This window comes from Lytechinus variegatus, chromosome 6, assembly GCF_018143015.1.
Source record: "Lytechinus variegatus isolate NC3 chromosome 6, Lvar_3.0, whole genome shotgun sequence".
In the NCBI taxonomy this organism is placed as follows: domain Eukaryota; kingdom Metazoa; phylum Echinodermata; class Echinoidea; order Temnopleuroida; family Toxopneustidae; genus Lytechinus; species Lytechinus variegatus.
The window spans coordinates 37,693,129-37,714,345 of record NC_054745.1 but is presented as its reverse complement, the minus strand read 5'-3'; the positions used below and the strand labels follow the sequence as shown (position 1 = coordinate 37,714,345).

Genomic DNA, 21,217 nt, shown 5'->3' with positions numbered 1-21,217 from the left:
ATCCACACATATACACACCCTCGCACCCCCCCCCCGCACCCACACACACACCCACACGGGTATACACTTGACAATCTCTCGATGCAAAAAGCAATCCCCAGAATGAGCGAATAAAAACACAGTGTATGCACGAGTGCTCCGATGTGACTATTGATAATTGTGGGTTTTTTTTCTTCAAGAACACACATTTCAAAAACGCTGGTGTTATTTAACACCAGCCCGGAATCTATATGTCCACATCAGAGAAGTGTTAAACAACACCAGTTTCGTTTTCGTCTAACACCAGATAGGTGTTTATACAACACCAATTAGTATTAGAACAGCATCGGTTTGATTCCAAACTGGTGTTGTTTCAGGCCAGGGCTCACAGGCCTAATTCATTTCCCATAGACTCATGTGTTAAAGTGGCACTTAAAAAGAATTCATAAGGAAATTCGAGGGTTGAATGTTTACTACCAGTGGATAGGATAAATGTCTGACATTCCATATCTGACCAGAAAAGGGTACCTCGACCGGCTCATTTTCAAAATAAATCAGCATTTACGAAGACTATACCTGACGGGACGCGCGTTTCCGTTTTACACCCTGGCGAAGGCATTTTCCGGAAAAGTAGCCAAAAAGCGACTAGTGAAGAGTCTACGTCTACGTTTGTTTACATTATCAGCTGGGCGCGCGATCCAAAGTCCGCACCGAAGTTATCCGCAGTACATACCGTACTTGCAAATGCAGCTGAGCTTATACTTTCCAGGTTCAATACGAATATTTGCCTTGATCATTTGCCTTGCCGATTTGCTGATGTCTGTCTTTCTCTCTATCTGTCTATATATCTATCTCTCAAATTCTATCTCTATCTATCTATGTAACTGCAGTATCTATCTATCTAATAATCTTCTCTGTCTCTCTCATTCTTTATCTAACATCTATCTATCTCAAATTCTCTATCTCTATCTATCCATCCATCTGTCTGTCTATACTCTCTCTACCTACCTACCTATGTAACTACAGTATCTATCTCTTAATTTGTCGCTCTTCTCTCTCATTCTTGGTCTATCTGACATCTATCTCTCAATTTCTCTATCCATCTATCTATCCATCTGTCTGTCTTTCTCTTTTTCTCTATTATCTATTTTTAAACTAGAGTATCTATTTATCTGTTAACAATCTTCTCTGTCTCTCTCATATCTATTTAATATCTCTCTATCTATCTATCTATCTATCCATCTGTCTGTCTTTCTCTTATTCTCTCTATCTATTTATCTATCTATTTTTTAACTTATCTATCTGTTAATTTGTTAATATTCTTTGTCTCTCTCCCTCTTTATCTATCTAACATCTATCTATCTCTCATCTATCTATCTCTATCTATCTATCCATCTGTCTGTCTTTTCCTATCATCTATCTATGTATCTATCTATCTGTTAATTTGTCTATCTTCTCTGTCTCTCTCATTCTTTATCTTTCTATCTATCTAACATCTGTCTCTCAAATTCTCTATCTCTCTCCTTCTCTAGCATCTGTCTGTCTTTTTTCTCTCTCTCTCTCTTTGTCCGTCCATATTTCTATCTACAACATCTCTCTCCCTCTCTATCTATCTATCTATCCTTCTCTCTCTCTCTTTCTCTCTCTCTCCCCCTCCCTCTATATATCGACCTCTCTGTCTCTCCCCCTCTCTCTATTTATCTATCCATCCATCTCTCCCTCTTTCTCTCTCTTTCTATCTATCCACCTCTCTCCCTCTCTATTTCTATCTATCTATCTGTCTATATCTATTTATCAGTCTTCCATATCCATCAAACTTCAATTTGTCTTTCCATTATAAGTATCTGTTTATTTTGATTTTGTCTGTCATTCTATTCATTTAGTTAATAATTTATTTTTAGAAAAAAAACTATCATAAACAACGCGACTGCAAAAGCATGTTCGGATTTCACTCCTGACTGCCGCTCTCTCATGAAGTGCCGAGGAACTCTGTGCTCTGATCAGTAACTGTGCAAATTGCATGCGGTGGTGGACTCGCCTGTGTCGCACGCTGCATGCAACCAGCGACGTGTGTAGACTCTTCACTAGTCGCTTTTTGGCTACTTTTCCGGAAAATGCCTTCGCCAGGGTGTAAAACGGAAACGCGCTGACGGGACCAAATTCATCACTTGAGAGAGTAAAATGACCCTAATTCTTCCGCCTGTAAAAATATAGTTCCATAGTGGTGAAATATCTTTCCAATTTGGAAAAAGTAAGTTCAGTAGGTACCCTCCCTAGAATCAGTGTTGGATTGTCACTCATATTCATTCATTTTTGTCAGTCAGCAATATCAAATTTAAAAATTGAGCAATGGGTTGACTCGAATGAATATCCTTGGCCTGCCAGTTGTGATTAGGCCCGTGTATCCTTCAATACTTCTCCGGTGCGGACATTATTCGGGCTGGTGTTAAATCAACACCGGAGTTTTTGCAGTGCAGCTAGCGAGTGAAGCAAATGACGAATAAATCAATTTCATATTGAATAATTTCATAGCATCGGAATATAATAATAGCAATGGTAATAATAATAACGTAAAATAATGATAATAATAGACAGTTGATGAATATGATTATGATGATGATGATGATTATGAAGATGATGATGAAGATGATGATGATGACGATGATGATGATGATGATTATGAAGATGATGATGATGATGATAATGATGATAATGATGATGGTGATGATGATGGTGATTATAATGATGGTGATAATTATGATGATGTTGATGATGGTGATGATTATGATGATGGTGATGATGACGATGTGGTAATGATGAACATGATGGTGATGATGATGATGATGATGATGATGATGGTGATGATGGTGATGATAATGATGATGGTGATAATTATGATGATGATGATGGTGGCGATTATGAAGATGATGATGATGATGATAACGATGATGATGATGGTGATGAATATGAAGATGATGATGATGATAACGATGATGATGATGATGATAACGATGATTATGATGATGATGGTGAGTATAAATCAATTCGGGATTTCGTTTATTATTTTTTTTCTACCTTTGAAACATTATAGAGGGTAATTATTATCCACAGTATCCATTACATCAGAAAAGTTGGGTATCGCATTCCCAATTACCCCCCTCCAGCGCCCCTCATGAACGCGCTCTATAACAATAAAAACAGGTTGTATGAAAAGGTTCCCTATCACGTGAGTAGGCCACATTGCAACTGCATTTATATCCTTGTGCAGTAACCCGTAACTTTTTTTTTTGTAACAAGTGCACACCTATTTACCAATAATGCATATAGCATATCCATTTTTTTGTAAAGCAGGATAAAAGGGCATTGATGATTGAATGATTTGCTCACGGGCATAGGTACCACGGCTTATATATGGCCAGTAAAAACGCTGTTTAAGATTTTATACAACGTTGTTTACTAATATGAACCTTACAGTATTTAATTAATTGAAGATTAGGTATTGAAAATTAAACTTTGTTGCTTAAGATTTAAACAATTGTTAAAACTGTTAAAACAATAATAAGGTTCATATAGTAAACAGCGTTCTATAATTTTCTTTTACTGTGTAGCCAGATGCATTCGACCTCTCGGCCACGGCACCTCGCCACCTCACGTAACGCGAAGGGTATCGATTATCGTATCTTTATTTTCACGATGAATCGTACATTCTTGTAAGTTGTAATCATCCTAAAACAATGTTCTACGACGATGACGAAGCTTTGTATTATTGGTCGTGGTTGTGTTACCGGTCATGGATCGAACTATACGAGCAAATATCAGAAGGTTATGAATATGTAATTAAGTTAATTTATTTCCATAAAACATACAAAGATTGAGAAGAAAACGAAACAAATGAAATGGTATACATGTATTAATGTAAGGCCAGTATTAATGTTTGATGTATAAAACAAGAAACCACCATAGAATGAGCTGAAATCAATAACAACTGCAAATTTGACATACATGTAGAACGGGATGTTACTTTGGCTTTCAAAACATTGTTCATCCTCAGCATTTTTAAATCACGGCCCCTCATTTTTGGTGGGGGGGGGGGGCGTAGTCCGATTTTCCTATCGATTTTCTTAAAAATGATGTCATACTTGATCCCGGTACTTGATCAGGACAACAAATGGGATACGTAAAAATTGGTTTCGACTTATACCAATTTATAGCGAAGTTCTTTAGGGAATATTAAATCGTCGGCACAGAATATTTGGTTCTGATATACAGAAGAAACAATTACAATTCATTTCTAGCGATGCATAGAAGACATTACTTACATTTCGACCCAAACACGTCTTCTTCGGGGCAGGGAAGATGAACAAATATATAAGATATTGCATCTATCCGAAATTGATTCATTTCTCATTCATACGTATAGCACAATATCATACACTGTTAAAAAAAACTGATTTTACAGCATAAAAGGACGATTTTGCAGAAAGAAAAAACAGAATTACTCTGTAAATTCATAAAAAAAAAGATTTTTTTTCTGCAATTTAACAGAACAGGTCTGTTTCAAAGAGGAACATCTTCACTGAGGCTAGATAATGCAGAGTTAACATAATAATCATTGTAACTTGTACAATGTTGTACATTTTATTTTTCAAATGTGGCTGCATGGATGTCGTCAGGGCCATCTCAAGGGATTCAAACTCTCACTAACATCCAACAAAAACGATCATAAATGAATTTGAGAACAGGCAAAGAAATATCAAGTTTTGGTTATACTACAAGTGAGGCGTTTATCCTAGTTTTTGGCGCCTCGAATATCCTCTCTCTGGAGGAGGATCTAGACGGCATCGTCAAATGATTCGTATCATCTTTGCTCTTCTTGCTCGCTGTGTGTACACGGTCTCTGTAGGGAAGTGGTACTCTGGTCTTTGTGCGAGTCAGAGGCCGAGAACACGGCGCGACGACGGTCATGGCTGTAATAGGAAAATGTACATAGGCCTATTCCACCAATCAAACAAAGGTGACCTAGCGATTTCGTTCACGGTCAATGCGTACACAGTATTAGGAGTATATAACCACATACAGTGATTACAATGTCGGCCCTATTCGAAAATGTACAAGAAGAATACACCATTTTCGTGTAAACTATTAGCGACAGCCTGCATGCAGTTATGTGAATTAATCAACGGGTTCGGTGAAATAAACCTGCACTCGGGATGATTTTTAAATTTGTCGTGTATATAATCCAGTAAACTGTATTGTTCACTATTTATAAAGATATAGGCCTATATGATCTACTGATGAGTTTGATGTGGACTGTGGGGAAGGTGTATAAACACAGCTAGTGTCATATTTGTGACGAAGTCTTCATAGTACAGTTCTAGATCTAGCTGTTAGTAGTTACATTCACCCATCGCAACCCACCCCTTGTGGCATAATGCCCCCCCCCCCCCAAAAAAAAAAGTAATGAATAATAAAATAAAGTAAATTGATTAATTAAAGGTCAAGTCCACCTCAGAAAAATGTTGATTTGAATCAACAGAGAAAAATCAGACAATCATGCACAATGCTGAAAATTTCATCAAAATCGGATGTAAAATAATAAAGTTATGACATTTCAAAGTTTTGCTTATTTTTAACAAAATAGTTATATGAACGAGCCAGTTACATCCAAATGAGTGAGTTGATGATGTCACTCACTCACTATTTCTTTTGTTTTTTATTGTTTGCATTATACAATATTTCATTTTTTACGAATTTGACGATTAGGACCTCCTTGCCTGAAGCACAAAATGTTAAAATAATGGAATTGCACATGTTCAGGGAGGAATGAAACTTCATTTCACTGACAAAATACAAAAGAAATAGTGAGTGAGTGATGTCATCAGTTCCTCATTTGCATACCGACCGAAATGTGCATATAACTGTTTTGTGAAATGAAACGAAACGAAATTTTAAAGTGCTATAACTTTCTTATTTTACATCCGATTTGATGAAATTTTCAGTGTTATGCTTGTTGAATTTTTCTCTTTTTATTCAAATCAAGTTTCTGTTGGAGTGGACTTGTCCTTTAAATTAATAGATAAAACAAGTATATTAATAGGGGGCCTAACTAAATATGCGAGCTAGCAAAAAATTGTAATTTTGTAAGGCAAAAATATAATCTCTGACATAGAATTTGACAAAATATTCGGAAAATAATTATCATTTCGACCCAAACACGTCTTCTTCGGGCCAGGTATATACACGAACAATAAATATTGAAGATGATGCATTTGTCAGAAATATAAAGGTTCATTTCTCAGCAATTACACAATTTCTTCCAGAATCCTTCGGCACATATTTTTTATTCATACAACCAGACACTTGGGTGGTCATTAGATTAGATTCTGTAAAAAGTCATTTTGAGATCGTTACCAAAACTGGAATTTATCTTTAAATTACACGATAACACATCAAGGGAAATATGCTGGATGTGTCTTTGTAGATTTACATAAGACATTTGATACTGTCGACAACCATGTCCTTATTAAAAACTACTTATATTGTTAATGGAACAACATTGAAATGGTTCCAGGACTATCTCATAGACGTATTGTAACTTCAATTGGGCAAACATTATCTAATGTATTAACCCTTGATTATGGAGTGCCTCAGGGGTCAATAATAGGCCCGCTGTTCTTCTTGATTTCCATTAACGATTTACCATTGTTTTTTGGGGGGTTTACAAAGTGTAAGTTGCATTTCTATGCCGATGATACAATTCTGTATTATTCCCATAATGATGTTGATGAGATTCAATCTGTATTAAAGGGGAATCCAGCTTTGGCCATAAAATGTTGTGTTGGGAAGAAGAAAAATAAATTAAACAGGATGGCGATAGTTTGAAAGAAATCGGACAAGCGATAAGAAAGTTATAGCTGATTTAAAATTGAGATCACTAATACTATGTAGATTTCAAATTGGCACCTGGGTAAGTAAATTATGACAAGGGGCAAGGACAACTTTCCCATAGACCATGTACTTTATTATCAGGGATTTGTGGTTTTCTCCTAAGTACCTATCCCCCTGGTGCAGTAATCTAAATATAATCCTGGTAGTATATTGTTTTATGTCCTCATGAAAGAAAAATGTAATTTGAAATAAAACTTTTGGGGAAAATGACATTTTAGCCATAATATGTATTGGAGTACATGGAAGAGTAGTCCTTGCCTTACATCACTGTGACATCCCATATGCGGCCAATTTGAAGTCTCCATGGGTATAGTGATTACCAATATTTACAACTTTTAAAAATTCATAACTTTCTTGTTGTTTGTCCAATATTGTTCAAACTTTCACCTATTAACTTGTCTGATTTTTCTTTTTCTTATAAAAACAAGTCTTCATTTGGGTTGGATTCCCCTTTAAATGAAGAGTTAGGTAACCTGTAATCTTGGATGAATACAAATAGACTCATGTCATGATAAACTCTAGTAAAACAGTATGCATGTCAAATGGAACAAAGAGTATGCTTTCTCAACGTCATACTCTCAATATCAAGTTGTATTCAACTAGACTGAATCAAGTGACAAGTTTCAAATATCTTGGATTAAATTTGGACCCTGAACTTAAATGGAATATTCTTATATCGTTCAGAGTTTTTTGGACTATTTCGATATTTGAAATCCGCTATTCACTGCCATACGATAGCAATCAGTGTAATAACAGACTAAATTGGGCGTTTAAGTAATCAACAGTTATATAGGATGGATTAAAGGGGAGGGGGCATTTTCACAATGTGATATTTTTTAACCGTAATTTAGTTTTGTCTTTGCATTTTTTTTCTTGTAATGTACTTACTTAAGTATTGTGTATTTACAGTGTATATATATTTTTTATAATATGTATTTACGTTGCAAAGGGCCCCCGGAAGAACAGCGGCATTATGTTAATACCGCTGAAATGGGCAATCCTCCATATTTTACTTGACGATTTTTCTTTTCTTCTTGTAATTTGATTATGTATATAATCTGTTTTTTATGGAAATAAATACAAACAAACAGTTATAATACAAGTGAGGCGTTTATCTCCATTCGGCGCCTCGAAGATCCTCTCTCTGGAGGAGGATCTAGACGGCATCGTCAAATGATTCGTATCATCTTTGCTCCTCTTGTGAACTCCCTTTGTGTACACGGTCGGGAAGTGGTAGTTTTCCCTGCATGGTCAGCGTCCGAGAACACAACGCGACCGACGGTCATGGCTGTAACAGGGAAATTTATATGTAGGCCTACGCCAATGAACAGTGACCTGGCGATTTGGTTCACGGTCAATGCGTACACAGTATTGGGCAAATATACCCAGCTTGACAATTACATGTCGGCCCTATTCGAAAATGTACAGGAAGAAAACAGGACTTACCATTTTCGTGTAAACTATTAGCATGCAGTTTTGTGAATTAATCAACGGGTTCGGTGCACTCGGGATGATTTTTTGTATTTGTCGTGTATATAATCCAGTATACTGTATTGTTCACTATTTGTATAAGATATAGGCCTGTATGATCTACTGATGAGTTTGATGTGGACTGTGGGGAAAGGGTACAAACACAAACGTGAGGAATTGCATTAGTAGAGTCGTATTGCGGCAATTGTGACGAAGTCTTCATAGTACAGTTCCGAGTCTAGATCTAGCCGTTAGTAGTTACATTCACCCATCGCACCCCACCCCTTGTGGCATATTGTTCCCTCCCCCTACAAATAATAATAATACAATAAAGTAAATAAATGAATAAATAAATAAATAAATACATAAATTAATAAATGAATGAATAAATAAGTAAATGAATTAATATATTAATAAAAAATGAATAAATAAAAAAAATAATTGAATAAATAAATATGCGAGCTAGCAAAAATGTAACCTTTTAATACAAAAATCTAATTGGGGCAAGTCCACCCCCCCCCCTCCCCTGGCGGATTTCACCGGGAAAAAAGGGAAAAGGGAGAAATAGAGAAAGATAAAGGGGTGAGAAAAAATAAGAGGAAATAAGGGAAACAGGAAAGGGAAAGCAGTCGAAAGAAAGGTAAAGAACAAAAGAACATAAATAAAAATCCAGCGTTCAAGAAAAATGCTTCTCGCGATTAGAGTTTTCATTATTCGTTTTAAGCGAGATACACATCCTGCGTTTTCATAATTTTCATAAATAAAAAAAAATCAGCTCGTGCGTGATAACATTAACTTAAGTGTTTAGAACGTCCAGTTATCATCTCAGGATATCAAAAATGTTTAACTCGCGCTTCGCGCTCGCATTATTTATTTATATAACCTCCATGATCCCATGCAAACAGCTGTCCCTTAACAGGTCCCTTTTCAAGACAGTAGTGCCAACATTGAGAAAATAAGCTCATGGTTCTCGCTCGAATTTGTGAAATTTGCAAAAAGTTAGCGTTGCCCCCCCCCAAAAAAAAATATATATATATTTATATATGTGTGTGTGTATGTGTGTGGGGGGGTGTTCTTTTGCCTCCCCCTTGATTAAAATTCCTGGTGCCGGACCCAATCCGCATAGCACTGGTCAAGAAAAAGAAAGAAAGTATGTCAAATATGATGTTATTTTCTGAATACCTTGTCAAAATCATTCAAATTTATGTTCTCATGAAAACAAAATTCCTTTCTCGCTTGCTTTGCTCGCTTGGGGCTTATATTATGTAAATTTTTGACGCGCGCGTCATACTGTGCCCCTCTTTTTGTACTTATCACGCACTGATCCCTGAAGAGCTACAAGTGACCCCCTCCTTTGAAGTTTTTTTTTCAATAATAATGTCATTCAATGTACTACTAATCGCAAGTTTTATAAACTTTTCTGTAGTTTCCAATTTTCTCTGATACAAGTCGTCATTCATGTACATATTGTATACATATCATTTTTTTATGCTGAGAAAATAAATAAACTGAACTGAAAAAAAAAAGTTAAAGACCTTTTTTGCTTGTGTCAAATTTTCTTTCTGGTGCGAAATGTCCTTTATTTCCTGTAGAGGACCTTTTTTTCTTGTTTGTCAATTTAGTACGAAATCCTTCATTTGTGGTTGAAGACCTTTTTTTTTTGCTTGTCAATTTTTTTTGCGGACGATGTTGCCCCCCCCCCCCTAGTCCAGATTGGACCTTGTTGTTTGGAAGTGCCCTTTCCCAAAAGTTAACATAGAGGGCACATGTCTCCCAATCTCTAATCAGCGCCAATCTACTCATCTTGACTCCCCAACAAGATGAGTAGATTGGCGCTGATTAGAGATTGGGAGACATGTGCCCTCTATGTTAGCTTTTGGGAAAGGGCACTTCCAAACAACAAGGTCCAATCTGGACTACCCCCCCCCCCCTGGTCACCGACCCCTGAGGGGATTGGGTGAAGTCCGGTAAATTCCATACCCCGCCTTCGTAACGGAGGAGTGGGGGGGGGTACGGGTATCCACTTGACCACCCTTATAAAAAAAATTGAATGGTATACCATTGACTACCATTTATCATACACCATTGATATACCATTGGAATACCATTCGCACAGCACCCACCATACACCAATGGTATACCATTCAAGCCTCAATGGTATACCATTCAAACTAATTTAAATAATTCGGACGTTACTATTACCATATTCATGAGCACCATTTACCATTCATATACCATTGATCAAACACCATTCACCATTGATCTACCATATGGCCACTATAGACAGGTTTACCATTGACCACCATTCACCATTCAGCCACCATTCACTTGCCTACCATTTACCATTCAGCCACCATTCACTGGACACCATTGGCCTACCAATTGCCTTTCACCATACACCATTCGCCTACCATTGACCATACACCATTCATGTACCATTCACCATCCGCGTACCATACACTGTACACCATTCGCGTACCATTGACCGTACACCATTCGCGTACCATTCACCGTACACCATTCGCGTACCATTCAACGTACACCATTCGTGTACCATTCATCGCTCACCATTCAACTACCATTCGCCGTACACCATACACCGTTCACCATTGATTGACCATTCACTTTACACCATTCTACCATACACCGTACACCATTGACCTACCATTTACAGTACACCATTGGCCTACCATACACCATACTACTATTCACCGTACACCGTAGGCTTACCATACACCATACAACATTGGCTTACCATACACTGTACACCATTGACCTACCATTTACCATACAATACTGTCATACCATACACTCTATACTATTAGTCAACCATTCAAATAACACCATTGGTCATACACTATAGACCACAAGTGTACATTCAATGGTAGACCAATGGTAGACAGTAGAACAAAGATGTGCAATGTATAGTAAGCCAATAAAGTACAGTGAATGGTAGACCAATGGTGTACAGCATATATCTGGGGTTAATGGTAGGCTTAATAATGGAATAAGTATACACAAGAAAAAAAATGAAAGCAGTTATTTCAAGAACGTCATTAAAATGTTTTTACTATAAGAAGTTTAAGTACAGCATAAATGGCACAGAGTATTCACAAGTATAGACTTTATAATTAAAGCACATAAGTTATTAATATATATGACTTAGCTACTCGTTGATATCTCTGTCAATCTTGTTATGAAAAAAATAAACATGTATCAAGACAGATCGAGTTTGATTGAAAAACACAACAAATGAAGACTAACATTTCCAAGAATAAACCTGTTCTCTCTTATTGCTTTTTACATGGATTGAGTACTTGGCAAAACCACTGTTCTGCATACAAATCTGATACTTGATGTTAAATCTGTTGTGTGAATTGCTTTCAACAATATTAATAAACATTTTTTTACTAATAAGTTCAAGTACAAAAGAGTATTGACAGGAATGGTATAAAAGCACCATATTATGAATACATGTTACTGCGCGACACTACAAGAGATCAATGATTGCACTCCACATAGGTATTATGTTAATCTTCCTATAAACGAATTTACATGCAAGACAGAATTTGGACAACAAACTAATGAACACCAAATTTCGAAGATTAAACTCAAAATGTGCGATAGCCTTCACATGGCCAAATGAATAAAGGGTACCACACCTAGAAGAAATGAAATATCTCAAAAAAGGGGGGGGGGGAAATAGTACCCCCGTCCCCCAAATTGTTCTTTTTTTTCTTTTCACCTAAAAAGATATATCAATGGCGTGTTTCTACAAAGAATTGTTAAAAAGTATTACCCGCCTAAGTATCCAGAATCCTGGATAAGTTTCCTGTAGAAATAGACGCGATGTGGTTAATTGATTAATTGCATCGCGCAAAATATGGTTTCACATAACCATCTTTGAGAGGTGGTTATTGCCATGTTAATCCGTTTAACTTTTCTGTAAACATGGGGCAAAATAGCATTCATGTCTGGCTTAAGTGCTTGAACCCAGAAGTGCGATCTCACAGTATACATATATTCTGGCCTGTTTAATCTCGCCAGCTGATCGCGAAACATATATACCTGCTACAATGAGTGAGATGTACCATGAATTTTGAAAATTTTCCTAACGAGATGCAATTTTTGACATACCAAAATGCAATGTTGATGTTATAGTTTGAATTTTCCGATTTCTGCCGTATTTGCGAAGCGAAATGCAAGTTGATCAGATTATTTGGTCTGTAGAAACAGCTTGGTTTAAGAGCGATAAGGTTATTCGAGTCCGGAAAAGATAAACTGTTTTTAATGATTTACTGTAGAAACACGCCAAAAGTTTATCATAAATACAATAAAGATAAATTAAGAAATAAATAATATATCACACATAGAAAGAAAATATAATGAAAATAGGGAAAGAAAATTATTCAATTTGGAACACTAAAAAACATAAAAAATAGAGACCTCTTTTTGCAAAATATATAGAAAATAATATATACAAGATACCCACTTATTTCTTTTCTGTCTAATTTTGCTGTGCTGAATCAGATGAATAACTCAACTATGTGTGAGAAATAATATGATTATTGTCTTACACAGAATCAGTAGTCAATTGTAAGTTTTTACAACCTAGCTTGGACAAAATTTGAATTCATATAATACAAAAAATATATAAATTGTGATTTTGTATATTCATGAGGACTTGAAGAGAACAGTTTTACCAAAAAATAACAACTTTAATTCGTCATAACTTCGTTAATCCGCAACAAATTTTGATGAAATTTTCAGTGCTTTTTGTTTGTCTGATGTACACTTTGAATTGTATCACATAACTTTCAGTCTCGAGTACCTCTAGCCCTCCAATCAAATGGGTTGGACGACCGGTTACATTTTACACATGAAATAGTTATAAGGAGAATGAAGGGGACCATAGAAAGAAAGCATGAGAAAATGGCAGATTTTGGTAAGGAGAGAATGAATCAGAAAAGCATCATGCTGAAAATTTCATTAACATCTAATAATAACAAAGTTATTGAATTTGAAATTTTAACAATATTTTGGTAAAAATTAACCTAATGTACACATGATCGTCAGGAATATTTGCTAGGCTTATTGTATAAAATGAAATCATAATTATTTAATATTTTCATACATGTGTGTATGATATGTCCCAAGTATCATATCATTATTTCCAGCAATGCATATCTTCACATTAAAGGTCAAGTCCACCACAGAAAAGGTTGTTTTGAATCAACAGAGAAAAATCAGGCAAGCATCATGCAAAATATTTCATCAAAATCGGATGCAAAATAAGAAAGTTATGACATTTTGAATTTCGCTTATATTTCACAAAATAGTTATATGCACAATTTACCCACATGCATATGAGAGAATCGATGATGTCCCTCACTTTTTGTTTTGTTTTTCATTGTTTGAATTCTACAATATTTCAAATTTTACAGATTTGACAATAAGGACCAACTGGACTGAACCAAATAATGTTAAGCAATGGTAACTCCACATGTTCAGTGAGAAATAAAACTTTATTTCATAGGTCAATGGGGAGAAAATTATATTTCATATTTAAAAAAACAAAAGAAAAGTGAATGAGTGATGTCATCAGTTCCCTCATTTGCATACCGACCAGGATATGCATATAACTATTAAGTGAAATTGAGTGAAACTTAAAAATGTCATACCTTTCTTATTTTTCATCCGATTTTTATGTTTGATTTTTCTCTTTTTAATCAAATCAACTTTTTGTTAGGGTGGACATGTCTTTGAAATAAATTTTCACTCCATTTTTTAGAGTTCTCGGAGGACAAAGTGTAAATAAGCACGACTTCTTGTAATAAAATACAAAAGAACAAGTGGGGATATAACATCAGCTTGGGTACGTCGTGGTCTAGTGGTTCTGACTCTCACCTTACAAACAGAGGGTCATGAATTTGAGTCCTAGCCATGGTGTGTTTTCCTTCAGCCCAAAATTTATCCGCACTGTGCTGCACTAGACCCAGGTGAAGTGAATGGGTACCCGGCAGGATCAATTCCTTGAAGCTGTAATAAGAAATATTGGATGAAAACAATGCAAAGGACAGTATATTAGCTAAGGGTTCAAAACATCAATGCTTGTCGTGTGTGTAAGCTTTCTTTAGAAGTTCATATATTTTTTTAAATATCGAGAAATTTGCAGTATACACTACCATTCAATTGAATGGTACCAATTAACAAATATCAACAAAACATTTTGTAAAATATGATAAATAAATTTATGTTTAACCATAGATGGGAAGAAAATAATCTATTATCTAATGAGAGGCCCGAATGATGACAAATACCACAACAAATGAATACCTGAGGACAAAGTGTCCACCCCTCCCCCTCAGCCAACATACTGATTTTTTTTCAGCTATGCCACTGCAGGAATACAATCTGTTTTATCTCATGAAGCTTTGCAATTTTTCCTACTGAAGAAAATTCTTACACACATACCTTTCATAAACTCCATTCTTTTCTTGTACACGGCACGTTTTCTGTGTTCAACACCCGTCGTGTCACTCCCAGATAAGGCTGGACCATTAACCTTATCATCCAGTGTATCCGTCGTCCAAACTTTGAAAATGAAATAAAATCAATTTGAGTGTTGTAAAATCTGCATGTATGTGCAGAATGCAGATACAAGCAAAAATAGAATACTAATATAGTAAAAGAAAAGGAATGATCTTAGAACTTTAATTTTAGAGATATTTTTCATGGATCTCTGATTATCAGCCCAGAATTCAGGAAAACAATAAGGAAATGTGATATTATTCAGCTTAGTTCAGACAAGGCTGTATTATAACTATGCATGCTTTATACTAGTAATAGCTATGTCATCTGAAATCAAATTTCCAGAGCAGCAATTTTCAAAAGGAGGGTAATCGATGACATAAATTCCATTTCCCTGGTATTGACAATCGCAGAAGCGGATCCAAGTGGGCACATTTGACCTGGAGTCCGTTGTATATTTAGAGTTGCAATAAATCGCAACTCTAAATATCATGCGCAACTTGATTTTCAACCAATCAACAGCGCGCATTTGGGACTTGCGATTGATTTTTTACCTGCGTTTAAACGCAACTCTTTCTGCAATGGACCCCTGTGCCCCCACCTTGAGAGCAAGATAAAAATGTGGCTTTCTTACACAAGTGTTCACCCCCCCTCGATAGTTACAGCAAATATTTATATTGAAAATATTGTCTCATACAAGAGGATCTCTTTTTTGGTTTGCTTGTTATTTAAAGTTTCCTTGGGGAAAATCTGCCCCACTACCCCCTTTGAGAAATCATGGATCCGTTCATGGAAAATCATATGCCAGTGGATGAATTCCAGACATTGTTTTAGGCAAGTTTTGATCAGTAAATAAATAAAAACAGATAAAATGTGATCACAGGACAAACTTAAAAAAGGGATAAAATTTACTTTAAAAATTGATATGCCTAGCCCCATGAAAAGATCTAATAATATCCTCCCGCATTAATGCTTCACAAGTTTCACACAAGCCAAATGCGAGCAAAACTCCCCACCAGAAATTGTCTACACACATTTTTCAAAATATTGCGGATCGCTTGGATTTGCCGTCATGTTGATATGGACCGAAGTTATGCGACCAAAAGATTCGCATGCGGCATGTTGGCTGTTTGTTCGCCACATGTAAACATCATTTGTTCGCTAGCTTCAGTCCCAATAAACATTACAGCGAATCCAAGCAATCCGCGAAGTGATGTCTACGGATTAGATCAACGCGTCGAGATCGAAGACTAAATACAGCCGTTCCAGATATTTTGAAAAGCGGTGGTATTCACAACGAACAACTGTGTACAACAGATAGCGGAGCGTGAACGTAGCGGTCGTGTACAGTTTTGCTTATTACATGACGTCATCCAGCCCCTGCCGAGAACCAATTTATGAATGAAAATATAGTAAGCATGCGCAGTGCAAGCCTTTTATTTCCTCACACAGAATTCCACCAAAACAAGTGTGCAATTCTCTATCACCTCGTACCAAAATCGACCTAGAATTTCACTTTTCCGTATTTTATATGAATTATGAAAGGTATTCTCGGAGGATCTATTTTCTCACCGATACTGCACAGGTAAGCAAATTTCGATTACTTCTTGCTTTTCCGTCAAAATCTTACGAATTAGCGTCTATATGCCATCGTGTTCGTTGGAATTTGTAGAGTCTATCGCAACGTGCACAAAGTCAATTGGCTTCCGGGTTTCGGAGCGTCGCCTGAATATGCATGAAATTGCAGAGTTTCGATAATTTTCGATCAATACCGGAGCGATCCGATCACGAACCAAAACTATTTACGGCGTACACAAAGTGACCGGATATCGTTATCGCTATCGATACTTCCGCACGCAGTCCGAAGGAATTATTTTTGGGACCACGTGGTCATGACGTGATCTGCGCGATTGCCCAATCAGCGGTCTTCGAATCGCTGTGCGGAGACGATCTATCCGTTGTACACAGTCTATGGACAATTGTTCGTTGTGGTATTAACATCGAAATGTGACTGAGAGACCTGTCATGACATTTGGGAACAAATTTTGGTGATGAGGTATGCTGGTAATCGGCCGGTGCAAAACTGCATTAGCGCCACTGCATAATTATTGCAGCCTCTGTAGAAAAATTGAATAGGATCGTTTGTCACTATGTCCAGTCACAGTTCCACACACAAAGTGCTCATTTCACCATATGTGCCATGAGTGGTACAGTGTAAGTTTATAGGGGCTGCGTAGCCTTTATCATTTTTTATACTTTAGGACCCCTTCCATGTTTCACCTCCATTTTATCTCATTTACCAACATCTATCAACAACAACAAATTATAGACCTAATTCCAACACTATTTGTCGGCAAGTTTTCAATTTCAGTGAATTAACGTTGTGCAGTGTTTCACAATTAACGCTTTGACAGTCTTGACATTAGATTAACAAATCATTCATTCGTGAATTCAACGTATTCTGAGATGTTTTTTGTAAAACATTGACAATAAACATCAGGCAATATGAGCGAATTACTAATCTATTCAATGCTCGTCGAGCTAAACTCAGCCAACACAAAGCATAAGCACTCCCTATCGCCATAGCCACGTCCCGGCCATTAGAGCAGCGGCCAGCGCCAACGGGGCAATGGCGGTGGCAGTGCAGTGGTCGTGGCAGTACACCGACATCTAACATTTTGAGACAATTTGAGAAATAAATCAAAGAAAATTGTTATAGAACTTACTGTTTAGCCTTCTACAAATGACTTTGAAGTCGCTGTCCGAATCTGACCCGTGTTCCTGTATTAGTTTTTGATGAATTATCGACGGACTTATCAACAGCAAAACGGCGGTCCCGGTAGATGGAGTTTTTTTTTTCAAATATTGCAATCGGCGGTTAGACGTGCGCGCGCGCGTGCGTGCGATAGAGCTAGCTAGCAAGCAGCCAAGCGGCCCTGCTTGCCAACGCATATGGGGGGGGGGAGGGGGTGAATTAAAACCAAATTAGGGGTGTCTCCTTTTTCCTCTCGATTGGTTCTGGGTTGGAAACCATGATGGCGTGAGTGCCACTGTTTTCCTTGGATCTTGGAATCTATGAAAAAAGTTTTCGATCCCTTCACTTTTTTTTCCTGTTCTCTTATATTTTCTTTTTTATTTTCGCTGTCTTTTTTTCTTTTCTGTTGATTTTTCTTTTCTTCTTTGCCTTTTTTCTTTTCTTGTTTTTTCCCCTTTATATATATATTATTTAATCACTCCTCTTCCCTTTTAATTTGCTTTTGTAATGATTGAAATTGAGATTTCATTCAGTAGATTTCTTTTCTGTTACATTGTTCTATATCCTGTATGGGCGGCAGGGAATTTTGATAGGGGTGAGGGAGCAAGACCATGTGGATAAATCATTTCAATCAAGTATAATGACCGGCCTATAGAATAGCTCTCCTCTTTATGAACGCCGTCCACAAGTGGGAAAGAATATTTAGGGCCTAAAAAATAGAATTAGAATTTTTAAAATATCATTTGTAAAAAAAAGAGAAATAATTCATGATTGGAAGCAGCTATAATAGCGTACAAATGGGTTCAGAGGGGGTTTTGACGTTGCAGACAGACCAAATCAGGGTTGCGAATGGGAATTTGATAGAGGTTAGGGGACCAAGACAACCAACAGTGAATTCATTTTGAGCAAAATATGGGGCATTGCAAGAAACTTGCAATCGAAGCAATCGAACGCAAATCAATTTCAGACTCCAAAATCATGAGAGTCATACTTTTCATTGCAAACTTGCAACTGATCCATAAAAAAATCCAAATTGTTATGTTCTATAGATAAACTTAATGTATCATTTTCTGTAAATTTGCATCTGATCGAATTTTGGGATTGATTGCCAATATCTTCTTGGAACACTCAATACATAGTTCTCTTTATAAAAAGCGACCATAAACAAGCAAAATTAAAACCCTTTTTATCAAAAAAGATTCATTGACCGATTGATTTTGTTTTTTGCACCCATTGCATCAGATTTAAATTTAGAAGGTAATATGTACAATTGTAAAATATAACAAATTTATGATATTGTATCATAACCACTGGATCAATAATATTTAAACACATATAGACCTTTTACTTTAAATAAGGACAAAGGCAATTTAAAAGAATGCAAGAGATCATGTTTACAATCATGAGCGATTACACTTGATTTGGGGAAGCTGCTCGCATAAAAGTCACAGCTCAAATATTTAATTAACTCTAAATACCTTTTAATCTTTGATACATTTTCTTTAAACCTTCGGAATTATGTTAATGGGTAATGCAATTGGGCATACCATTCACCATTAACACAAATGGCATTCATTAGGCAAACACCACTAAGCCACTATGGCTTTACAATTATCCAACATGATTATATATACCACTAGGCACTTACTACTAAGACACCATATTGATACCAATCATACCATTATAGAGGCACATACTACTGAGACACCATTGAATACCACTGAGACACCATTGTATACCACTGAGACACCATTCGGTATATAATGGTATACCATGCAGTCATACCATTAGAGGCACTTACTACTCGGCACCATTTGACACCACTGAGACACCATTGGGTATATGGTATACAATTCATCATACCAGTCATACCATTATAGAGACACATACTACTGAGACACCATTGAATACCACTGAGACACCATTGTATACCACGGAGACACCATTGGTGCATGGTATACCATTCATTATACCAGTCATACCATTAGAGGCATATACTACTGAGACAATATGGAATACCACTGAGACACCATTGTATACCACTGATACACCATTCGTGTATGGTATACCATTGATCATACCAATCATACCATTACAGGCACATACTACTGAGACACCATTGAATACCACTGAGCACCATTGTATACCACTGAGACACCATTGGATGTATGGTATACCATTCATTATACCAGTCACACCATTAGAGGCATATACTACTGAGACACTATTGAATACCACTGAGACAATATTGTATACCACTGATACACCATTCGTGTATGGTATACCATTGATCATACCAATCATACCATTACAGGCACATACTACTGAGACACCATTGAATACCACTGAGACACCATTGTATACCACTGAGACACCATTGGATGTATGGTATACTATTCATCATACCAATCATACCATTACAGGCACATACTACTGAGACACCATTGAATACCACTGAGACACCATTGTATACCACTGAGACACCATTGGATGTATGGTATACTATTCATCATACCAATCATACCATTACAAGCACATACCACTGAGACACCATTGAATACCACTGAGACACCATTGGGTAAATGTATACCATTCATCATACCAATCATATCATTAGTCACATACCACTGAAACACCATTGGGTATATGGTATACCATTTACCATTAAATAAACTACCAATTACCATTAAGAACTTACCATTGAAACACCACTTAAATACCATTCGCGTACCATTTACCATTCAGATCACCATTCAACTACCATTCGGCACCATTCAAATACCATTGGCGATTTTTATAAGGGCATTCTTGCTGCAAAAAAAGAAATCCCCAGTAGAACCTGAGTAGAACCTGAAAAACACACATTGTATGTATGCACGGATGCTCCTCGTATGAAGATAATAATCCTTCCATACAGGCGGATCTGAGGGGGGGGGGCGCCCCAGCCCCCTCCCCCTATTATAGGGTTGAGCGACCATTATTTAATCTTTACTTGCATTGATTTTGATGTTCATGAATTGCAAGTAGTATACTGGTACGTATAGCGTCATAACTAATCCTATTATTCTAAACAATAGAAATATGAATTATAATCCGATTATAAAAAAATAATCCGATTATAAATATGAAATATGAAAGATGAAATATGAAATATGGATTATAAATTATGGAAATATGAAATATTAAAAAAATGGATTATAAATTATGGAAATATGGATTGAAATTAGAACAATAGGATTATAAATTATGGATTATAAATTATGGAAATATGGATTATAAATCAAAACAATAGGATTAAAAAAGATGGGCGGTGAAGTGACGTCACGAAGGTATGACGTCATAGAGTGACGAAACCTGAAAAACAAATGACGTCATAGTGGATTGCACAACATCGATGACGTCATGTCCATACTCAAAAACAAGAAGAAAGTAAAGAAACAATAGACAAGTGTCGGACATGTCCAATCATGACCATACTCAAAAACAAGAAGAAAGTAAAGAAACAATAGACAAGTGTCGGACATGTCCAATCAT

At 36.4% G+C, this 21,217-nt stretch overlaps 1 protein-coding gene across 3 annotated transcripts in view; it reads right to left on the bottom strand.

Annotated features, from left to right (window-relative positions):
* LOC121417428 (glycine N-methyltransferase-like) overlaps nt 1-21,217 on the bottom strand; it is a 47,571-nt gene that overhangs the window by 14,323 nt on the left and 12,031 nt on the right. The window contains exon 2 of one of the 3 annotated variants that reach the window (XM_041611137.1): nt 8,374-8,539. The exons of 1 other annotated variant lie outside the window; for it this stretch is intronic. In XM_041611137.1, the coding sequence (XP_041467071.1) occupies nt 8,374-8,397 (24 nt within the window). In that variant the 5' untranslated portion in view covers nt 8,398-8,539. Of the gene's footprint in view, nt 1-5,104; nt 5,126-8,373; nt 8,540-21,217 lie in introns of those variants that run through there. One more of the 3 variants, XM_041611138.1, reaches the window with a different exon arrangement.